Source organism: Rhinolophus ferrumequinum, chromosome 13 (genome assembly GCF_004115265.2).
Source record: "Rhinolophus ferrumequinum isolate MPI-CBG mRhiFer1 chromosome 13, mRhiFer1_v1.p, whole genome shotgun sequence".
Lineage (NCBI taxonomy): Eukaryota > Metazoa > Chordata > Mammalia > Chiroptera > Rhinolophidae > Rhinolophus > Rhinolophus ferrumequinum.
This window is the reverse complement of record NC_046296.1, coordinates 27,956,420-27,979,028: the sequence shown is the minus strand read 5'-3', so window position 1 is coordinate 27,979,028 and position 22,609 is coordinate 27,956,420. Positions and strand designations below refer to the sequence as shown.

The 22,609-nt window shown below is 34.6% G+C and overlaps 1 protein-coding gene across 1 annotated transcript; it reads left to right on the top strand.

Moving 5' to 3' along the window:
- The first annotated feature begins 4 nt into the window (after positions 1 to 4).
- On the top strand, positions 5 to 16,811 carry PEX13 (peroxisomal biogenesis factor 13). Its single transcript, XM_033124701.1, has 4 exons — positions 5 to 285; positions 10,142 to 10,839; positions 13,727 to 13,852; positions 16,050 to 16,811. Exons 1-4 carry the CDS (start codon positions 194 to 196, stop codon positions 16,346 to 16,348), a joined length of 1,215 nt encoding a protein of 404 aa, XP_032980592.1. The 5' UTR covers positions 5 to 193; the 3' UTR covers positions 16,349 to 16,811.
- Positions 16,812 to 22,609: the final 5,798 nt, after the last annotated feature.

Below are 22,609 nucleotides of genomic sequence, written 5' to 3'. Positions count from 1 at the left end.
TACCCCCCACGATAGTGACATCCTCCTATCCTCTGGTCCTAGCTGGCAAAACACCACAGCCAAGTATTGACTGCTGGTGTGGGCCGGGTAGAAGGCTCGGTGTTCTGCCCATTGTGCCTGGTGCGCGAGGTGCGGGTGCACTCAGGCCTGGAGAGTCCAAACTCCCAGCGGCAGCCGAGAGGAGGCGGAGGAGATGGCGTCCCAGCCGCCGCCTCCCCCGAAGCCCTGGGAGATCCGCCGAATTCCGGGGGCCGGGCCGGGACCAGGACCCGGCCCCAATTTCCAGTAAGTGTGGGATACTTTAGGCCGCGAATTTGGTGGGCCGGAGCGGGGAATTGGCTGGAGGCGGTTGAGGCCGTTGTTGGGGCCAGGTTTCCCCTCCCCCTCTCTACCAGCCCCCTAACCTTGCGGGGTAGAGATGGGGCCCAGGGCGGCCTAAGGGGAGAATTTCGGTGTCTGACAGCAGTTTCTGACCCGACTTCTCTCGGTAGCGACGTTCTTCTGGGAGCTCCTGGGTGTCTCTCTGGATCCCAGTGCTTGGAAGAAAGGGAGCGGCTTCCTACCCCTTTCTGTTTGCGGGACACCTTGACGGTACCGCTGGACCCCCTTTTAAAGCGTTAGACTCTTGATCTGTAACAGGAGAGTGGCGTTTGCCTAGTCCCAGCTCGATGGGGAGAACAGTCTCTCTAAAGCTTTTACTCTCTCGAGCTGTTGAAAGCCGAAAAGGTCACTTTTACGCAGCTGAAACCTAAGCCACTACACTTTCCGTTCTTTTCCAGCATAACTCTGCAACGTTTCGGGCAGAGATTTTGAGAAGCAACTTTAAAGCGGGAGTTCTAAATCTGAGGCTTTTGGATGGCCTCTGTGTGTAAAATAGTGTGTGATTTTTCCAAGGCCTGTGTTTTTTTGTTTGCTTTTAGTCAGTATTAAATAGATCTACAACTCAAGAATTGGAATAGCATAAAGAAAAGAGTTTCACAGCCTTATGTGTTTTGCGTTGGGTGGATCTGGACATCTTAATTCAGATAATTAGACTCGAATGTCACAACACCTAACACACACAAATCCCTGACATAATGGAATGTATTTCTGCTCTATTCCAAAATGTTGTAGTCTTTTATTTAAACGCTAAGATGCTTGAACACAACAGCTACTTAATTTAATAATAATAAATACTTAGCAATTAATAAGCTTTAATTATGCGGTTAAGCCGTGGTGACAGTTTGTACTACCCTTTTTATAAGTGATTTGACTTATTAAAAAAATCTAGACAGCTCTTTGGAAGAGAGGGGTTTTATTTTTGCATTTGTTAAATTTCTGTTTATCTAAAATGAACCATTTCCCCCCTTTTTTTCATTGTGAATTATTTTAAATGCATAGAGACCGATAGAGAGTAAGATGATGAATACATGTGTATTCACTCCAACCTTTAAGAAATAATGTTTTGCCAGATTTGCCTCAGATTAAAAAAAAAAAATTAAAGAAACAGATAAACTCTCTCATTCCTCTTTCCTGCAGTAACTACTGCACCTATTTGGTGTTTAGGATACCCAACAGTTTTTATACTTTATTTTATATTTTAGTACTTAGGTTTGTATGTACATTTTACGTACCATGTTTCCCCGAAAGTAATACCTAGCCGGTCTTATTTTCGGGGAAACATGGTATATATGACTATATTAAAAGTATATACGAAGTCTGACAATTAAGTTCACGAATTTGTTGCAACGAAGTTGCTAACCTTTTTTGATATCAGAGGGATTATTCACTATGAATTTGTACCAACTGGACAAACAGTTAACCAAGTTTGCTATTTGGAAGTGCTGAAAAGGCTGCATGAAAAAGTTACATGACCTGAACTTTTCGCCAACAATTCATGGTTCTTGCATCATGACAGTGCACCAGCTCACACGGCACTGTCTGTGAGGGACTTTTTAGCCAGTAAACAAATAACTATATTGGAACACCCTCCCTACTCACCTGATCTGGCCCCCAGTGACTTCTTTCTTTACCCGAAGATAAAGCAAATATTGGAAGGAAGACATTTTGATGACATTCAGGACATCAAGGGTAATACGACGACAGCTCTGATGGCCATTCCAGAAAAGAGTTCCAAAGTTGCTTTGAAGGGTGGACTAGGTGCTGGCATCAGTGCATAGCTTCCCAAGGGGAGTACTTCAAAGGTGACCATAGTGATATTCAGCAGTGAGGTATGTAGCACTTTTTCTAGGATGAGTTCGTTAGCGTAAATTGTCAGCCTCGTATACACATTTATATTTTTTCCTCCTGCTGAGTAGCTACAGTATTCATGCTCAGTACCCCAGTGTTCAGCCCAAGGATACATACCTTTCTTTAATTCAGGAAAATTCTTACCATTTATATCTCTAAGTATTGTTTGAGCACTATTCTTTCACATCTCTTCTTCTGAAACTGCTATTAAACATTAGATCAAGAATAGTTTCTTCTACAAGTAACAATTTATGATTTGCTATGCTGTGGACTATTAAGACATTTATTGTTTAATTAGCAAGAAGTGAAGAGATCTGTTAATTCAACATTGTCATCAAGGGACCTACATTTTTCATGGCTTCCTTTTTTTTTTTTTTTTTCTTTCCCTGTCAGCTTTCTAACAGTTTTGGTCATCTCAGTCTTATTCTTACTCCTTCAAAAGGAATCTTTTTTCTTCTGGGTGCTTTCAAGATTTTCTCTTTGTTTTTGGTTTTCAGGAGTTACACTTTGTTAAACCTCACTGGTTTTCTTTGTGTTCTTTTTTTTGGGGGGGGGAGTTTCAAGAATCATAGAGATTCTTGAATCTGACTTGATGTCTTTCATTAGTTTCAGAAAAGTCTCTGAGACATGATCTCTTTAAATATTGCTTCTGCCCATCATTTCACTCCTTCGAATACAATCACATATATTCACTGTACATCTGTATCTGGCACTTTTTTGTTTGTATGCTTTTGTTACTCATGCTCCATTCTGGGTATATTTTTCTGAAGAACTCTCTTCTAGTTCACTGATATTTTTCCTTCAGTCTGTCTAATCTGGTGTTAACCATTCATTGACTTCATGGTTTCAGGTATTTTTTTAGTTTTAGAATTTCCATTTGGTTCTGCTTTATAATTTCTATTCTCTGCTGAAAACTCTCAATCTTGTCTTTTTTCCTTGAATATATTGATCAGAGTTGTTTAAAGTTTCTGCATAATAACTCCATTATCTATATACTTTCTGGATGTCTTTGTATTATCTGATGTTGCTCTTTTTTTTAACATGTAGTTTTGTCATCATATAGGCCCAATTATTTTTTAATAAGAGCTGGACATTGTATATAGACAATTTAAGACAATTTGAGACTGAGGAGGGTATCTTCCTCCAGAGAGTTTTAGTACTTTTGATAGGCACCTTGGGCCACTACCCTGTTTCCCCGAAAATAAGACCTAGCTGGACCATCAGCTCTAATGCACCTTTTGGAGCAAAAATTACTATAAGACCAGGTCTTATAGTAAAATAAGTAAAATTAATTTTTGCTCCAAAAGGTGCATTAGAGCTGAAGGTCCAGCTAGGTCTTATTTTCGGGGAAACAGGGTAGCAATCTAGGATCATTTGAATGCAATCAAGAATTGAGCTGACTTGAAACTGTGGGTTTGGTTCCTACCCAGGCTCGTCTATTTCCTGTAAACCTTCTCATGCTTAACTCCTCGCATGTAGCCCTTTAAGGTCCCAGTCTGAAGTGTGGGGGTTACCTTGACCCTCCTCATTGGTGGTTCTGAACTCTGGTTTTTGTCTCCTTAGCCCAAGGAGTCTATTAAAAGTTCTGGTCAGCCTCTTATCTTGTCAGCCATCTCTTCCAGAATTGTCCCTTGTCCCTTGAGAAACATCTCAAAATGGGCTCTCTGTGTTACCTCTTTTTCCTGGTTCTTGGCCCATAATTCCTCAGTGCCTTGTTCTCTCATGCTTTAAATAGATAATTTTATATTTTTTCTAGCTTTTCTAGCTGTTTTCAGTGTGAGGGTTAGTTGATTACCTAAAATGCCATTACTTGAACTGGAATTCCCCAAGTTCTATGTTTCCACTCTGTTCCTTAGTGTGTGTAACAAACAGCTAGTTTTCTTCTTGTCTCATAGTTGCAAAATAACCCCTGTGGCTGTGGGCATCATGTCTGATTAGTAATGAAGTTCTTTTCATATTCACATGTTTTTATTTCATTTCAATTTTTATTTCAAAGATGCTATTGCTTCTTTACCTCTTTGTCCATTTTAAGCTTATTTAGAATCTTTGTTGAGCTGTTATGTTTTTCCTTGAATTGAGTCTTCATGCTCATTGTTGATTTTTGTTAGCTTTGTTAGTGTTTTTCTTTCATGTGTGCGGCATTTTTGATATGTTCATTTTGAGTAGGAATTTTTGAGTTCTGTTTTCTCTCCTTTTCCTTCTACATTCACCTCTATTTGGTAGGTTTCCTGTTACCGCTACCAGCACTTACCCCCCCCAAGTAAGAATAGGTATAAAAATGGTGTCTTAGATTAAGGATATCAAAGATTTAAGTCACGAGTCACTAGTTAAGTTGTTTCATTTCCTGGGCTTGCAGCTTTATCAGAGTCTTCCCCCATTCATAGTTTTGTAACTTTTCTAAAAATCCTAAACTATTTTAAGCACATTTTATAATCTCTTTTTCCAAGCCAAAGTAGCATTTCCCAGCCCCCAGCCTCAAGCAGTGAACTAGTTTCATTAAGTGGACCGCTTTGTTTTTGTTATTTCCTGAAATCCTAAGTAAGCTCTGTCTGTCACTGCCTGATTCTACACCCAGAATTGAGTAGGTCCATAGGTTTCCCGTCCACCCCCCATCATTTTTTATTTCTGTTTCGTTTCTGTTCTATAAATCTAGATATGCCTGTTTGTTCTCTTTGTTTTATCTATCATTACTCCTACTTTAAAGCTAGTTGCTTTATCAAAACCTGAATATACTACACTATTTGGTAGTACACTGACTCTTTTTAAAATTTTGTTCTATATTTTTATATGATACAATATAAAGAAAACAACATCACCCATAAATTATTCTTGCCAAAAATGTTCACCTGATTCTAATCAAACCTTTAGATGCAGTCTTTAATTTAACTGGAAATACAGAGGGTAGAGAAACATTTAAACAACATTCTTGGGAAACACAGATCCAGAATGTGGGGCATTCTAGAGGAAAATCAGCTAGACTCTTCAAAAAGTCAAGGACATTTCAAAAAACGGGATTGTTCTAGTTTGAAAGAGAAAAGGAGACAAACAACCAAATGCAATGTGTGAGCCTTAATTGAATTTTTGTTACGAAAACAAAAACAAAACCTAAAAGACATTTTGACTCTTATAATTCAGTGATAAAAAGGCAAGTCACCTAATATTGTAAATGGGCAAAGTATCTGAATAGACATTTCTCCAGAAAAGATCTGAAACTGGCCAATAAGCCCATGAAAAGATAATCCAACATTGTCAACCATCCAGAAAATGCAAATCAAAACTACAGTGAGGTACCACTTCACATCCACTAGAATGGATATAATTTTAAAAAAAGCATATAATCAATAACAGTGTTGGCAAAGATGTGGAGAAATTGGAACTTTATGCAGTGCTAATAGGAATGTAAAATGGTACACTTGTTTTGGAAAACAATCTGGCAGTTCCACAGTTAAACATAGAGTTACCGTATGACCCAGCAATTCCACTCATGGATATATATACTTAGGAGATATGAAAGCATATATCTACACAAAAACTTGTACATAAGTGTTCATAACAGCTTTAGTCATAATAGCCAAAAAGTGGAAACAACCCAAATGTCCATGGACTCAGGTATGGATAAATATAATTCGGCAATAAAAAGGAATGAAGTGCTGACACATGCTATAATATGGATCAACCTTCAAAACATTATGCTGAGTGTAAGAAGCCAGTCACAAAATGCTACATATTGTATGACTCCATTTACAGTAGAGCTTCAGTATTTATGAATTCTGTATTTGCAAATTTTCCTACTCATTAAAATTTATGTGTAACCCCAAAACCATTACTCGTTGCACTTTCATGATCATTTGCAGATGTGTGTAGAGTCGCAAAAGATCTGAATCATCTCTCAGCTGAGGTTGACAAAGCAGTACTCTGGCTTTTTATCTCATAATGTAAACAGGTACTTTTTGCAATCTGTTTAGTGCCACATTTTTTTGGATTTTTGTTGGTGATTTTCTGTTTTAAAATAGCCCCTAAACAGTGCTGAAGTGCTGTCTACTATTTCCAAGGAGCATTGTTTCCTCCAGGAGCAATGATTCCATGTTTGCTAATTCAATGTTTGCAGCAACTTTATAGAATATAACTATAGCAAATAACAAGAATTGACTACATATGAAATGTCCAGAATAGACAAACCTATACAGACAAAGTAGATAGTAGTTGCCTAGGACTGAGGATAGAGCAAGAAATGGGGGGTGACTGCTAATGGATATGGGATTTCTTTTTGGGGTGATGAAAATGTTCTGGAATTACATATGGCAATAGTTGTACACCTCTGAAATATACAAAACCATTTAATTTTAAACTTTAAATTAGTACATTTTATGGTATGTAAATTTTATCTCAATAAAACTATTTAAATAAAGACATTTGAGAGTAATGGATATGTTTTGACTATCAATTGAATAAGAAGTGATATGAAATTGTTAATGTTCAAAAATGGAAAAATGATATGGTTTTGTATGAAATATCTCTGTTCTTAGGAAATGCACACTGAGGTATTTAGGATTAATGTATGAGGTCTGACAATTAAGTTCATGAACTTGCCACCCTGCGCTTACATTGGCAGCACTGTACAAACAGCTCGGTAGGGTTTCATAACCTTGGTATGTCAATGTCTCACAGCTGTGTTCGTGTCGACGTGTGGCGGTATCTTGCTGAGTAGCATTCTTTATTGTTGCATGTTTTTGTGTGCCATTGTGAGAATGTCTGAGTTTGAATTAGAACAATAAACAAACATTAAATGTCTTGTTAAACTTGGCAAGAGTGGAAGTGAAATGAAGGACATGTTAGTCCAAGTTTATAGGGATCATGCCATGAAGAAAATGGCAGTGTACAAATGGATTAAACGTTTTTCTGACGGGAGAGAACACGTCACTGATGAAGACGGTGGCCAGTAACGATCAGAACTGATAAAAAATTGCAAAAATTCATTGAATTGTGTGTCAAAATTGTCGGCTGACTGAGAAGCATAGCAAACCAAGTAAACATCAATAGAGAAACATGAAAATCTTAACAGAAAATCTTGGCATGAGAAAAGTGTGTGCAAAAATGGTCCCAAAGCAGCTCACCGATGAACAGAAGCAAAGGAGAGTTGAAGTTTGCCAAGACCTTCTGGAGAGGCAAGACAATGTTTTAGGCCATGTTATCACTGGTGATGAAACATGGGTGTACCAATATGACCCTGAAACAAAGCATCGAAGCGCACAATGGAAGTCAGCCAATTCACCACAACCAAAAAAGTTCCATCAGGCAAATCAAGAGTCAAAACAATGTTGCTAACCTTTTTGATATACCAAGGGGACAGACAACCAAGTTTACTATTTGGAAGTGCTGAAAAGGCTGCTTGAAAAGTTAGACGAAAACGAGAACTTTTCACCAATTCATGGCTCTTGCATCACGACAATGCACCAGTTCACACAGCCCTGTCTGTGAGGGAGTTTTTAGCCAGTAAACAAATAACTGTATTGGAACACCCTCTCTATTCAACTTGATCTGGCCCCCAATGACTTCTTTCTTTACCTGAAGGTAAAGGATATATTGGAAGGAAGACATTTTGATGACATTCAGGACATCAAGGGTAATACAACGACAGCTCTGATGGCCATTCTAGAAAAAGAGTTCCAAAATTGCTCTGACTGGTGAACTAGGCACTGGCATTGGTATATAGCTTCCGAAGGGGAGTAACTTCGAAGGTGACTGTAGTGATATTCAGCAATAAGGTATGTAGCACTTTTTTTAAGACAAATTCTCACACTTAATTGTCAGACCTCATAGCAAATCTACAGGTTAATTTCAAATGGTTCAAGAATTTTTTAAAAAAAGGAAATGTGGCAAAACAATAGCAGTTGTTGACTCTAGATGGAAAATATATGGATATTCATTGTGTCCTTTCTTTCAAGGTTTTTTTTTTTTCTGCTTGAAATTTTTCAAAATTAAAAAGTTGGTGGGGGATACTTTTTGTACATTCAGCACTCAGAATACATCTTTTGTTCTTCTTAGTCATAGGCCTGTTTAGTATTTTGCTGGCTGTAACAGAGAACAGGACTGTACATGCACACCAAATATACTTGTGTATGCCAGAAATAGCATTAAAACCAGTGAAGAGTAAGGAAAACTCTTATTTTTTTCTTATTAAATGTGTACTTTTAAACCCCTATCATTTTAAAAATAATATATTCATTGTAATTTATGAAATAATATAAAGATATATAAAGAGAATAATCTCTATTAGTAGTCTGTGTGAAATATGTGTATTAAGTGTTCACTAATGGGAGACTCCAGCACAGTCTTTATATCGGTACCTATTATATGCTAAGCACTATAGTAGGTAGTGGAAAAACAAGGACAACTCCTGTACTTTTGAAGGAGAAGAGGCAGACGTGTAAACAAATGTAAGGTACTATACAAAATATGGACAAAGAATTGTGAGAAGGACTTTTGATGATGGCAAAATAAGTAATTTAGGAAAAAATACCCTACTGAGGACAAGTAGAAAAGCTAAGCAGAATGTGAAAACATCTGCTTGAAGACGTGATAGAGCAAATATGAAGGTTAAGATTTATGGAGCCCAGATCCAGGAAAGATGGAAATCCACGATGGTGAACATGGTATTTGAAAACACTTTTCCCATAGAAGCTTCTGCTGGTTCCAGAAGAAGCAGCTTAGATGATGAGAAGCTAGTTGAATAGCACTTTTAACAGACTCTTGGAGCCTGGTTGGAGTTCAGAGTTCCTCCAAGAGGAGGTGCTGATAAATTACCCAAACTCTTGTGTTAGGATTCTGAAAAGATAAATCTGGATATGAGAGTATAAAAGAAGTAGGCCTTTACAGGAACAGAAGCCCAGCTTCATATCATCTCAATTCCTGAAATTAGATTAAGGACATCATAGATTGATAGTAGCCTTAGCAGCTTGCATGTCCTAGGTACAAAACCTTAATAATCAAATGTGTGAATATTGAAAAAGAAGAAATAAACCTATCAATATTTGCATACGATATGACTACAAATCCTTAGATTCTAGGAAATCCAAAACAAAGTTGCTGGGTACAAGGACCACATTTTTAAAAAATCAATTATTTCTACGTAACAGCAACAAAGTGAAATTTTAGGAAGACACCACTTATTAAAAAATCAAAAATCGAAAAAAATACAAATATGTAGGAATAAATCTAAAGACCACCATATAATAAACTATAAAACATTACTGAGACTCAATTAAGTTATTTTTAAAAACCATTTTTGAGAAAAATCTTTAAAAGACTACTAACTGGAGCATATATTGTATTTGTGGGTTGAAACTGTCAATATTATAAAGATATCAATTATCTCAGATTAACCTTCAGCTTCAGTGTAATCCCAAACAGAATCTCAATAGGATTTTTGAGGGGGTTATAGAACTTCAAGCTCTGATTCTAAAATGAATATGGAAATTCAACAGTTCAAATAGCCAAGACACTCTTAAAGATGAAGAACATTGTGAGAGGACTTGACTTATTGGATATTAAGATCTGTTAGAAAAACGATAGTAATTACGATAGTGTCATTTAGGTGCAAGGATGGACAAATATCTAGCAACCAACCCTGAGAACACGCACACATATCTTAAAAAGAAACCACAGGTTGAAGATTGTACTAATAATGTCATCATAAGTAAGAAAATAACAGAGCTCATTCAGCTGTTTTATCTTATACATTTTGTCTTAACACTGAGATTTTAAGCAACTGTATCTTAGAGACTATTCTTTACTCTTAATCCATCTTCAGGAGTATCTGTCATAACACTAGATATAGGAGGTGTTTAATAGTTAATTTGAATTGAATCTATTGTGTATTTAAGTTACTGTTTTGAATCTTTTTTGGTTTTAGATCTGCTGATTTGGGTCCTACGTTATTGACAAGACCTGGACAACCAACACTTACCAGAGTGCCCCCTCCTATTCTTCCAAGGCCATCACAGCAGACAGGAAGTAGCAATCTGAACACTTTCAGACCTGCTTACAGCTCATTTTCTTCAGGATATGGTGCCTATGGAAATTCGTTTTATGGAAGCTATAGTCCTTATAGTTATGGATATAATGGGTTAAGCTATAACCGCCTCCGTGTAGATGATCTTCCACCTAGTAGATTTGTTCAGCAAGCTGAAGAAAGCAGCAGAGGTGCATTTCAGTCCATTGAAAGTATTGTGCACGCATTTGCCTCTGTCAGTATGATGATGGATGCTACCTTTTCGGCTGTCTATAACAGTTTTAGGGCTGTATTGGATGTAGTGAATCATTTTTCCCGATTAAAAATACACTTCACAAAGGTTTTTTCAGTTTTTGCGTTAGTGAGGACTATACGGTATCTTTATAGACGGTTACAGTGGTTGATAGGTTTAAGAAGAGGCTCTGAGAATGAGGACCTGTGGGCGGAAAGTGAAGGAACTGTGGCTTGCCTTGGTGCCGAGGACAGAGCAGCTAACTCAGCAAAATCTTGGCCAATATTCTTGTTCTTTGCTGTTATTCTTGGTGGTCCTTATTACCTCATCTGGAAACTTCTGTCTACTCACAGTGATGAAATAACAGGTAAGAATAACAGAATGGGTTCAGAAACCACATAACAATCTCAAATTTAAGAACAGATTTGTTAAATTAGCATTCTTTATATTGTATTTAATATTTTGATCCAGTTATATTGTCAGTTAAGAACTTCAAAACTGGAAGACCAATATATAGCTAAAACAGGCTTGTTGATTTATTCATTATTCATTCAATATAACACTACATGTTACCTGACTACTGTTTACAGGGTTCTGAACTTGATGCTGTGGAGGATATAAAGACACATAGGACATAATCTTTCTAAAACTTACTGGTGGGGAGATGGGTAAGACACATATACAGGTAATTGTAATGAGGCGGAAAGAGGGGTAAGGAGTAAGACAGTTGGGGAGGACATAAGGTTTATTGAACCTTTTTTATATGCAAGACACTGCCATGTATTTTGTGTATTTTATCTCATTTAATTCTTACAAAAACCCTAAGAGATAGGGATTATCTTCATTTTACAAATGACAAAACTGAGGTTCAGGGAATTCACTTGCCGAAGGTCACATCTTTAATAAGGTAGAACCAGAAACAAAACCAGGCTTGTTTCACTGTTAAGCCCCTTTTCTGTCAGCTGGAACAGAGTGCTGTCTTGGTTTAAAACTGAAGCTCAGTTGTTTGTTTTGTTTTGTTTTTTGTTTTTTTTGTCCATTGGTATCCAGGAATAAGTGGTGTTTAAGTTAGATTTTTGAAGGATAGGTAACATTTCATCAGTTAGGTAGGAGAAAAAAAGACCATCAAGCAGATGGAACAGCTTGAACAAAAGTTCATAGGCAGGAAGGATGAGATTTGTTCAGCAGCTGTCCTGTAGTATAGAATAAAAGGATACTAAATAAGGCTGAAAAATTAGGTTGAGACTAATAATGGGAGATCTTAATCTTCATTTAGTAAGGAAAGAATTTTTTTGTTTGTTTTGTGGTTGGTTGGTTTTGTGGTTCAGGTGTTTAAGATAGGTCAACATAAGTTAAAACAGGTTGAAATAGGTTGGTAAGATTCATAAAGAATTTTGGGGTATGTTTACCTTTGTATTCCTGAAAGCTAACAACCTGCTTGGCACATAGAAGTTACTTAGTAAATATTTATTTATTTATTTATTTGGGGACATCAGTTATGATGCTTTTGCATTTGACTGGGTGAGAAATGATGAAGTCCTAAACTAGGGTGTGTGAAAAGCAGGGTAAATACAACAGATTCAACAGATTTAGTTACTGGCTAGATGTGGTGCATAAAAGGGAAAAAGGAATCAAAATGTCCTAGACCTTTAAATTTCGATTAATAGAGAAATAATATTTCATTCATTAATTCAATAAATATTTTGGGGGCCTGCTATGTGCCAGATACAATTCTAAGAGCTAGGGATATAGTAATGAATAAAACAGATTTAAAAATCCCCATTTTTGTGACTGTCTAGTCGGAGAAGATAGCAAAAAGCAAGTAAGTAAAATATATACAGTTGACCCTTGAACAACATGGGTTTGAACTTTGGAGTCCACTTATGTGCAGATTTTTTCAATAAATATAGTTGGCCCTTCGTATCTGGAGGTTTTGCATCCACAAATTCACCTAACCTCAGATCAAATACAGTATTTTCGAATTCCCAACCACAGATGGAAAATACTGTTTTCCATTCACAGTTGATCAAATCTGCAGACACAAAGGACCGACTATAGAATGAAAAGCTATATGTGGATTTTAGACTGCGTGGGGTTCTAACTGCGCCTAACCCTTGCGGTGTGCAAGGGTCACCTGTAGTAAGTCAGAAGGTAATAATAAATGCCATAGAAAAAACAAAATAGGGAAGAGTGTTGCAGAGCCATGGGTAGGAAGTGGGGTTGCAGTGCTACACCAGTCTAGGGAAAGCCTCCCTGAAGGAGATAAAGAGTAAAACCTGTATCTATTGAAGGGAATCATTTGAGGCATAGGGAACAGCAAAAGTGGAAAGATATTTAAGTGGTTGTGTGCCTGGCATGTCAGGTGAACTGCAAGAAGGCCTGTGAAAGGAGCAAGGTGAGAGTAGCAGGAGATGAAGGAGGGAAGAGTACAGTGTTTTGGGGACCTCCATGCAAGTGTAGAGGAAATTTCCACGTTTCAAAGTTCATTGAACTGTGCAATTGAGAAACTTCCACTTAGTCTTCATTTGGAAGTGATCAATCTTGAATGTAATGACTTGGTTAAAGGTAAATTCGAAAGAACTTAGAATTCTACTTCATTTCTCTTCTTATGGTTGAACATGCTCAATAAGTGCAATGATATTAGTATTTGTCAGTACCTACCTGCATTGAGAAAACTTTCAAAGATAGAGGACTTCAGACCTCATTATGAATGAACATTAACAGATGAACATTGGCCATTGATAATGATCATCATAGGGAAACACTGTCTGAATCCCAGTTAGTGAAATATTGTCCTACCCCCTAAATGTGCTATTCATCACAGTAGTAGAGCTGTATTTAAAAATAAGTAGATAAATAAATAAAAGAACTCTTATTACATTTTGAGTTTTGTCAAAAAATTATGGAAATGTTTTTTTCACATTTATTGTATAAGTAACTATACAATATCTTCAATTTGCCTCATGACCTGCAAAGCCTAAAATATTTGTTATTTGACCCTTTAGAGAAAAACATTTGTTGACCTCTGGCTTAAAGCAAGGGGGCTAGAATTTTGAGCTTGTAGAAAAGGAAAAAGTTCATAATAGGTATCCTAGTGAACATATTGTTGATTTTATATACTATTAATTATAGAATTTACTTTGAGGGGTGACTTTCCTCTGCAAATAAATTTATGCGTCTTATAAACCATAGCCAGTGAAATATCTGCATTTTCTTTTTGTAAATTTTACTAACAATCTTAATTTGGTTTATAGATAACACCAACTGGGCAAGTGGTGAGGATGACCATGTAGTTGCTAGAGCAGAATATGATTTTGTTGCTGTATCTGAAGAAGAAATTTCTTTCCGTGCCGGTGATATGCTAAACTTAGCTCTCAAAGGTAACAAAACATACATAAATTGGAATTATCTGTGAATTTTTAGAATTTGTAAATGTAATATTAAAAACTGCAACAAAGGATGTTAGTGATTGTTAGTTAACTCAGAAGTACCGGTAGTTACTAGGATTTCTCTTTTGTGTCTATTTAGAACTTCCAAAATGGGGGGGGGGGGGGAGGGTTGCGGAGGAAATGCCCCAATAGAGTTGTTCCAATAATATTTCACTGAGATAAGGAAGGAGTTTGTTGACATAATCTTTTTTAAATGCAAAACACTTGAATTCCAAACTCTGTTAATCCCCACACAAAAACATGAGGTAAACACTAAATTTAATAAATCTAACAAACCAAAGAAATTATCTAGCATCTTCTAAGTATCCCCTGCAGACTAGCTGCTGGGACTGGTATTGGTTTCTTTTTTACTTCAATAGTGTTTACTTAGAAACTCCAATATAAATATTTTAGGAATTCCTGTCATGAAGTATTAAACAACCTCAGTATGAAATTTATACACATCTCAGGTTTATTTTTGGACGAGGTCACTAATAGTTTTTAACGGTTCCAGGCAAAATGGCCTTTTTCTTCCGCTTTCCCCAGTAACGATGATCAGAATTTTTGTGGATTTACAAAAAAAAAATCTTTTGTGTGTTCGTGAGGATTCAGGTTTGCTACTAAAAGTCACATTTTGTTAGTACAGATACCAATAACAATAAAAATCACTGTCATTTATAGAATACTTACTATGTACAAGGTACTATATATATTTCATTTAACCCTTATAATGCTGTGAAATGGATACTGTTCCTACCTTGTCCCTCTTTTAAACATGAGAAAACTAAGACTCAGAATTCCGAGTAAATTTTACAGTATCACAAAACTAAGATGTAGTGGAGCTGGACTATGAACCTAGGTTTATTTGACTTCAGAACGTGTACTTTTAACCACTTGGGCTGTTTTCCATATGATCTATTAATGGAAGCTTTAGCCTTTAATTGGTTTTAGTCACTCTTTACATAAGGAAAAAATACCTTTAATGTTCAGATCATTAATTTAATGTATAAATAATTGAAAATTTTGGATCAAATTTGCTAAATCTCTGCCCTTCATCCCCTCATACACAAAACCTAGGCTTCTAGGTACTATGTGTTTTTCTTCTAGTGAAAATAACACCTTACTATTTGGGATTTCGAAAGAATGATTCCTTTTTAAAATTTATTCTTCGAGAGAATACCGATACAAATAATTAGTTTTAATTAACCTAAATAAAGAAGATCAAGTGTGGTTTCTTTCAATTACATTATAATAATTCAGAAAAATGTTGTAGCTCAGATTATTCTACTTAATATTGCCTCTTAACACTTTGGCTTTGCTTGTTTGCTTTCTTCCATTACTCAAGTAAAGTATGTACATTTAGAACAAAATCAGTCACGTGGTTAATTTAAGTGTTTCTTTTTTAACAGCATATTAAACATTAAACTGTCATATTGTGCTTAAATTACAATGTTGAACTAAAACTCTTAACAGTTAAACGTCTTTTTAAAGACATGGATAAAATAGGTACGAGAATACCAAAATACAAAATTGAATATGTTAAGTAATTTTTCCTACTTTAAGCTTAAATTACTGCCTTTAACTTTTTGTCATATAGCTAGAGATAACAGAGGTCTTCATTTTTGGCCATCTTGGATTAAAATTAACATTCAATGTCTTCAGGATTGTTCATCACAATCACATAGAATGAAATTTATATTTTGACCAAAAGTACGTAAAGAAAGCTCGCTGATGTGAAGGCTATTTATGTCCTATACTTATCCCTAACTAATCTTATTGAGAATGAATGAGAAATTAATTTCCTAAATTCTAGTTTAAAATATGAAAGACATTGATGTTAGTTTTCAGCTTTTGGGAGAGCTGAATCTCCTTACCCTGTAAATGAGCCAATTGATGGTATAAACTTTATCTTCTTCAAGGTTGAAAAAAATATTCAGTAAGTATAAAATAAAAAGTATAAATTATAAGAAGGGACACCAGAATTGTTAAGCCTATCGTCATTTGATTTTTGAGTATAAATGTATATACTATTTGTTTATATATTTTATTGTTTAAGTGTAACACAGATTTGACTTAATATTTTACTATCAACATTCTGCTAGATCTCCAAAGTATGTTATAATTACAAGGCTGTCTTTTCTTTCATCAGAACAGCAACCTAAAGTGCGCGGTTGGCTTCTGGCTAGTCTTGATGGGCAAACAACAGGACTTATACCTGCTAATTATGTCAAAATTCTTGGTAAAAGAAGAGGTAAAAAAACAGTGGAATCCAGTAAAATCTCCACACAGCAACAAAATTTGACCAACACAACATTAATTAAAGGAGCCACAGCTGCTGATTCTTTGGATGAACAGGAAGCTGCCTTTGAATCTGTTTTTGTTGAAACTAGTAAGGTTCCAACTGTACCTGATTCCACTGGGAAAAGTGGAGATAAACAAGATCTTTGATATCTTTCATATTTGCCTGCAGTTGAACTGTACTTTAGAGTACTTTTTAAAAATTACTTCTTACAAAGAAATTATTCTGTAATCCAATGAACACATTTATTAATGGCTATTCCAAGTGTTTTGCCACTAACAATTCTTAAAGTTGTACGCTAGTATGTTGGTCTAGTGACCTGGTTATGTTTTACAAGGTATTGGACCACGAGGATGTTTGTTTCACCTAGATTTTAAGATTATGGGAACTGCTATCATTTTCATCTTATTTAAAACCTTATGTTTATTGAAGGAGTAAGATTGATGAAATATATAGAATATACTATTGCTACAGCAGGGATCATTAATGCTTTTTAAAATTCTAGATTGTCTTGGAATTCTCAGAAATCGAGTAATACCATAAGAATAGGCAAAAAGGCTAATTTTTTTTATGACTAATTAAATTGAATAATAAAACTTCTGATCTGTATTACATCCAGTCTTGGGTTTGCTTTAGGCAATAATATGTTTTTACCTACTAACAATTGATACTGTTATCTTTTATTGTTTTTTTTTTAAAGTTTATCTTGAAAAGATCACTAGAAGTGTTGTGAAGGAGATGGTTCTAGTGTGATATTTAACCCTAATAGTTTTCCCTGCTAGTAAAAAAATAATCTTTCTTACAGATTCTTTCCATTTCTTGTGAGAGTCAAAGAACTTTTTATCCCTTTACAGTATGACTAGTTTTCATCCTGGAGAATCAGGATATATGAAAGATTTACTTTCTTTTTCTCCAACCGAGACTCAAGTCCTTTGAGTTTATGCTTAATGACATAATCGGTTCTGGCAGTAATGATTTAAAATCTTTTCATAGATTCTCTGTTTCTAGTATAATTACTTTTTAAAGTCCATATGCAGGCTGTTCATTAAAAATACACATTTATTTTAGTTTTTACTACTTGAGACTATAAATAAAATGCTGAATTGCCATTTAGCATATGATAATACGATTTGACTTGCTTTGCGTTTAATAATGACTTTAAATGCAGTTAAATTTCAGTCCACTGAATATTTCCCCACAAATTGGAAAATTTGTATAGTTGCTTTGATCATACTACAAAATAACACTATCAGGTGTACAAGAAAATATTTACAGATATTGTTGAAAACATCGTTATTTGATAAAGAATTTGATTTACTATTTTTCTTTTTATAAACTTTATGTTCACCAAATAAGTGATTCTAGAACAGTTCAGACTAAAATATATAGGAACCAAATATATACTCAGAATAGAACTTTACTAAAGGCTTCTTGAAACCTCTCTTTTGAAATGACAGACTAATAATTGACATATTTAAAATACAAATATTGATCCTGTGCAGAAAAAAGTAATAAGATAGTAAAATTTATTTCTCTTCAGCCTATTTTTAATATGCAGGCATTACTTAGTCTTCAAGTTGAGATAAAGTTTCTTGTATATTATTTTCCATTTTTGTTCTAAAATTAGAAGTTCTGCTTTGTTTTTTTATCAAGTAATTTATGGAAATTTTGTTCTTGAAACAAATTTTTGATAAAACACATTATTAAAGTTGGTGTTGAGATATCTGAATTGAATACTATAGGTGAAGTAGAGGTGAAATGTTGAGTCAGCGCTATCTAGATTAGAAAAGGTAAATCTTTGATAGAATTTGTGGCTGCTGTTAAAGATGTGTAGGGAGAAGAGTATAGCACAGAATGAATAACAAAACAATTTCACTTTCTTAGGGTGTTTAGTTTTTGGTTAAGTATGCTAAATTGCAGTATACATTATCTGAGTATACATTATTTGTGTCTGAAAATTCCTTTTTTTATTAAAACTCTACAAAAGGAATTTAGGACTGGAATAAGAAATTTTGTAACCTTTTTTATTATGCCAGTTTTAGTATAATTTTTTAGATGAGGTTAAATGTAATGTTCAAGGCTCCAGTATTGTTATTTTTAGGAACTTATTTAAGGAGTACTACTTTACAGAAATTACTAACTAAAACCACAACATTTTCAATTTAATAATAAGTCACAAGTTACAATAAGAAAACAGGTTTCATTTACAAATATTTTCTGATTGCATTTTATCAGTTTAGAAAGAAAGAGGACTATAAATTTTCATGTTTTAACATTTTATTTAGGTACTTGATTTAGTGTCAGTGTGTCATAATTATACGTTTACTTGAATATGGTTGTCCTTTATTTTGTGCTTTCGTTAATGGAAAAAAGAACAGAAGTTGAATGCAGTTAAAATTTTATTTTTAATAGATCGTGAAGTTACTTTTACTGGACAAATAAAAATACATTAAACTCAGTTGACTTTTTTTTTTAAGATAAACTGTTAACTCTTTGCAGGATTGGAATTGATATATGTAAAAAGTCTGTTTTTCTTCATATCGTCATGTATATTTACTGCAAACAAATGTGTCTGTTCTATTTCCTTGTGATTTAAAGAAAATTGTTAGACCTACATTTATATAAAAATTATCTAGAAGGTAAGTTAAATAAAAATAAGACTACAAACCTAGATTTTGGGAGACCTAGAATCTAATCTGGATACCACTACTACTTACTGTAAGATTTAACTCACATTATTTTTTAGTTTCCTCATTGTAACGGGGATAGCTGCTACATCTGCCTCACATAAGCGTGCTTTTAAAAAATACAAAGTACAGTCAAAGGTAAGATGTTGTGGCAGTTATGTTTGAATTTTTCCATGTATATTTAAACTTCTTAAATCCTGTAAAAATGTCACAAAGTGTTTATATCATCTAGAATTTCAGATTCATACATAATTAAAAATTGTACTTATGACTTTGCCAAAAATGTAATTTTAAATGATTTTACTGGATACCAGAATAGTCTAACTTAGAAAAACACGGTGGAATATTTATTTATTCAGCACAAGAAATTTGTTTTTTCAGCATTGTTTTGAAGTGTCCTTTCATATTTTATAGTTTTTTTATATTTAGCTTATTTGGCAGAATGAACTATTTCTTTTAAAGTCAGCTAACTCACAAATCCTGTGGGGTATTTAATATATTATGCCCCATGAATGGTTTTCCCCATTTAAATACTGTTTAAGTAATCTAACTTAAGTCTTAATGGTGTTTTCTGCTCATGGAAAATAGGTGTTTTATTTTGATTTTTAAGGATGTCAGGTGCTCAGAATTGAGTCAGTCATTGATCATACTTTTTATTAATGACAACAATGTCATTGGTCGGGAAAAGCTACATTTTTGTTCTGTTTTATTTTACCCTAATAGTGTTTCTTCATCTCCTGCCTGCAATTCCTTACTCCTCATTTCTTACATATTTAATGTTTATCTCTTCAAGCCATCTTCCAAATTTTTGATTTATTTCCTTGAAAAACTACATAGTATTTCTTTTGTATAAGTTTTCAATCTTATAAAACTGATACAATGGTATAAATCTCATTTTACTTCTGACTTTCATAAAATATTACGTTTTTAATACCTATTCATGTTACTTTACATAACCTGCTTCTGACTGATGCATATTATTTTATTGCATTCACATATCATAGCTTATCTTTTCCTTTAGTCATACTTGTTTCCAGATGTTCCCATTTCTACAAGCTTGTACGTATCTTCCTATGAATCCTGCCCTGTAGTTTCTATTGTCATATATACTTATATGAATATATCTATCTATCTATCTAATCTATCTAATCTATCTAATCTGTCTGTCTAATCTCCTGGAGTAGAATGGCTGAGGTTTGGGGTATGTGCATATTTAATTTCAGTTAAATAATGCTGGATTGTTCTTAGGAATGATTGTACCAGTTTATACTTGCACCAGCAAGATATGAAGGTTTTGTTTTGTCTACATCTTTAGCAGCACTTGATATTTTCTGATTTTTGTTAATGTGATATGTGAAATTGTATTTTATCTTAATATGTGTTATCTGATTACTGATGAGGCTAAGTATATGCTTTTTAGTCATTCTGGTTTTCCAAAGCTATACTACTTATAATTTGACCATTTTTCTGTTAGGTTTTTCTCTTTCTTCCTGATTATAGCACAAGAAATTCTTTATAGATTCTAGATGTTATTTCCTTGTCAAGTTTAGGCTTTGGAAATAACTCAGTCTTGTCATTTGTTAATTCTTATCTTGGTGTCCTTTATGGAATGGAAATGTTTAATTTTCTTCCCAATTATTTGTGTTTTTTAGGTCTTGTTCTTCTGTCAGTTTTATAGTTTTATCATCTACATTTAGCTCTTTCATTTTAGTTGGAACTTTTTGGGTATAGTATGAGGTATGAATCCAGCTTTTTCTCCAGGTAGTCATTAAGGGGAAAGAGTTAACAAAACACCTTTCTCAAAAAAAAAAACAACATCTCTCTCTCTCTCTATATATATATAGATAGATAGATAGATATAGATATATAGATATATCTATATCTATCTATCTATCTATATATATATATATATATATATCCATCCCTGTCTCTGTCTCTGAAAATTATCTTAGGTTTATCTTTTTCTTAGCATGATTTTTTTTTGGGGGGGTGGGAATTTACTAGGTTAAGATAAATACGGAAAGCCAGCTATTTACCCAGCAACATTTTTTTATTGCAAAAAGAAAAGGCACAGGCTTTAAGACTTCCGAGTAAAGTAGTAAGACTGGTAACGTAGCTTGTTCCTTATTGCAGAGACCTGAAACGGGAGACCTTCAGGGATTTTTACAAAATCGTAGGACCTGTGGCACATGAGGCTTCCCTAAGGAGGATGCTCTTCCTGCATGCCATGTTACTGTGCTGTACTACCCTTCTACCAAACTAAATGATCTTGGTGCCCAATTACATCCTTATGGGTCTTATGAGTGTGAATATCTGTCTGCTGGGCATGCAGATTAGGATTGTAGTCAGTTTTTCTGACACCATCTGCTAAATAATCCATATTTTCCCCATTGCATTACATACCAAGTTCCCCAAACATGAAACTGTTCAGGACTCTCTGTTCTTCTTTATTGATATATGTCAGTTCCCTTCCTATACAACATAATGTAACTGCAATATGTCTAAATATCTGATAGGTGAATCTGTTTTGTCTTCCTTTGTTAAAGTTATCTATTTGTGAATTTTTATTCTGTATAAATTTTAATATCAGTTTATCAAGTTCCCTAAAACAAGCTGGTGAGATTTCGTTTGGAATTGCATTGAATTTATAGGTTAATTTAGAATTGATATATTCACAAGGTCAAATCATCCCATTCATGAATATAATTTCTCCATTTAATCAGGACATCATGTTTTTTGGCTAATTCCTGGATACTTTATGATTTTTGTTGCCATTGAAAATGGTATCCTTTTACTTCTGACACAGAGAAATATATTGAACTTGGTATGTTGATCTTGTATTAATATTTTCAGCTTTGAAGAATGCTTATTCTAATATATTTTTTTAATTTTACAGGGGAATATTGGGGGACAGTGTGTTTCTCCAGGGAGTTGTCCTTCAATCTAGTTGTGGGGGGCGCAGCTCAGCTCCAAGTCCAGTTGCTGTTTTCAGTCTTTAGTTACAGGGGGCGCAGCCCACCATCCCATGTGGGAACAGGCAACCTTGTTGAGAGCTCGTGCTCTTAACTAACTGAGCCATCTGGCCTCCCCAGTTCTAATATTATTGATTCTCTTGGATTGTCCATGTGAATGCAAATGCAAATAATGACAGTTTTATCTCTTCCTTTTCAGTTTTTATACTTTTCATTCTCTTTCTTTTGGCCAGGTTGCCAGTCTATATTTGACAGTAGCCGTGATAACAGGCATTTTTATCTTATTTATACTTTAGAGTCTAAAGTTGCTCTATTAGATATGATATTTGCTGTGAGTTTTATGCTAGTTGTCTTTATCAAAAGAATTCTTTTTTATTGCTAAGTTAAATCTGCATTTGTTTAGATGATCTTTTGATTTTTCTCCTTTAGAAATAGTAATATGATGACTAACATTGATTTTTCTGAGATCGAACCATTCTTGCCTTCCTACTTGATATTAGTTTTTTTAATAAAATAATTTGTTTTATCAAATATATATATATAAATGAGTATGGAAGGTGATTAATAGAAAACTGAGGTACCATGCAGAAACCAACTGTATATAGAAGGCAGTATTGCCACTGTTTGGTGAGGTGTACCAGAAGAAACTAAGCTGAAAAGAGACACTGGGTCATAGTCTGGCTTCAGTTTCTCTGAGAATTTGTCAGAGCCTTTTCTGGAGAAGTCACTGAGCAAATCTCGGGAAGCCTAG

Excerpts from the sequence above, each read along its gene's own strand:
- PEX13 (XM_033124701.1), top strand. The coding sequence starts at position 194 with ATGGCGTCCCAGCCGCCGCCTCCCCCGAAGCCCTGGGAGATCCGCCGA. Across the intron at positions 286-10,141 it reads GGACCCGGCCCCAATTTCCA|ATCTGCTGATTTGGGTCCTA; the intron begins GTAAGTGTGGGA and ends TTTTGGTTTTAG. Across the intron at positions 10,840-13,726 it reads TCACAGTGATGAAATAACAG|ATAACACCAACTGGGCAAGT; the intron begins GTAAGAATAACA and ends TTTGGTTTATAG.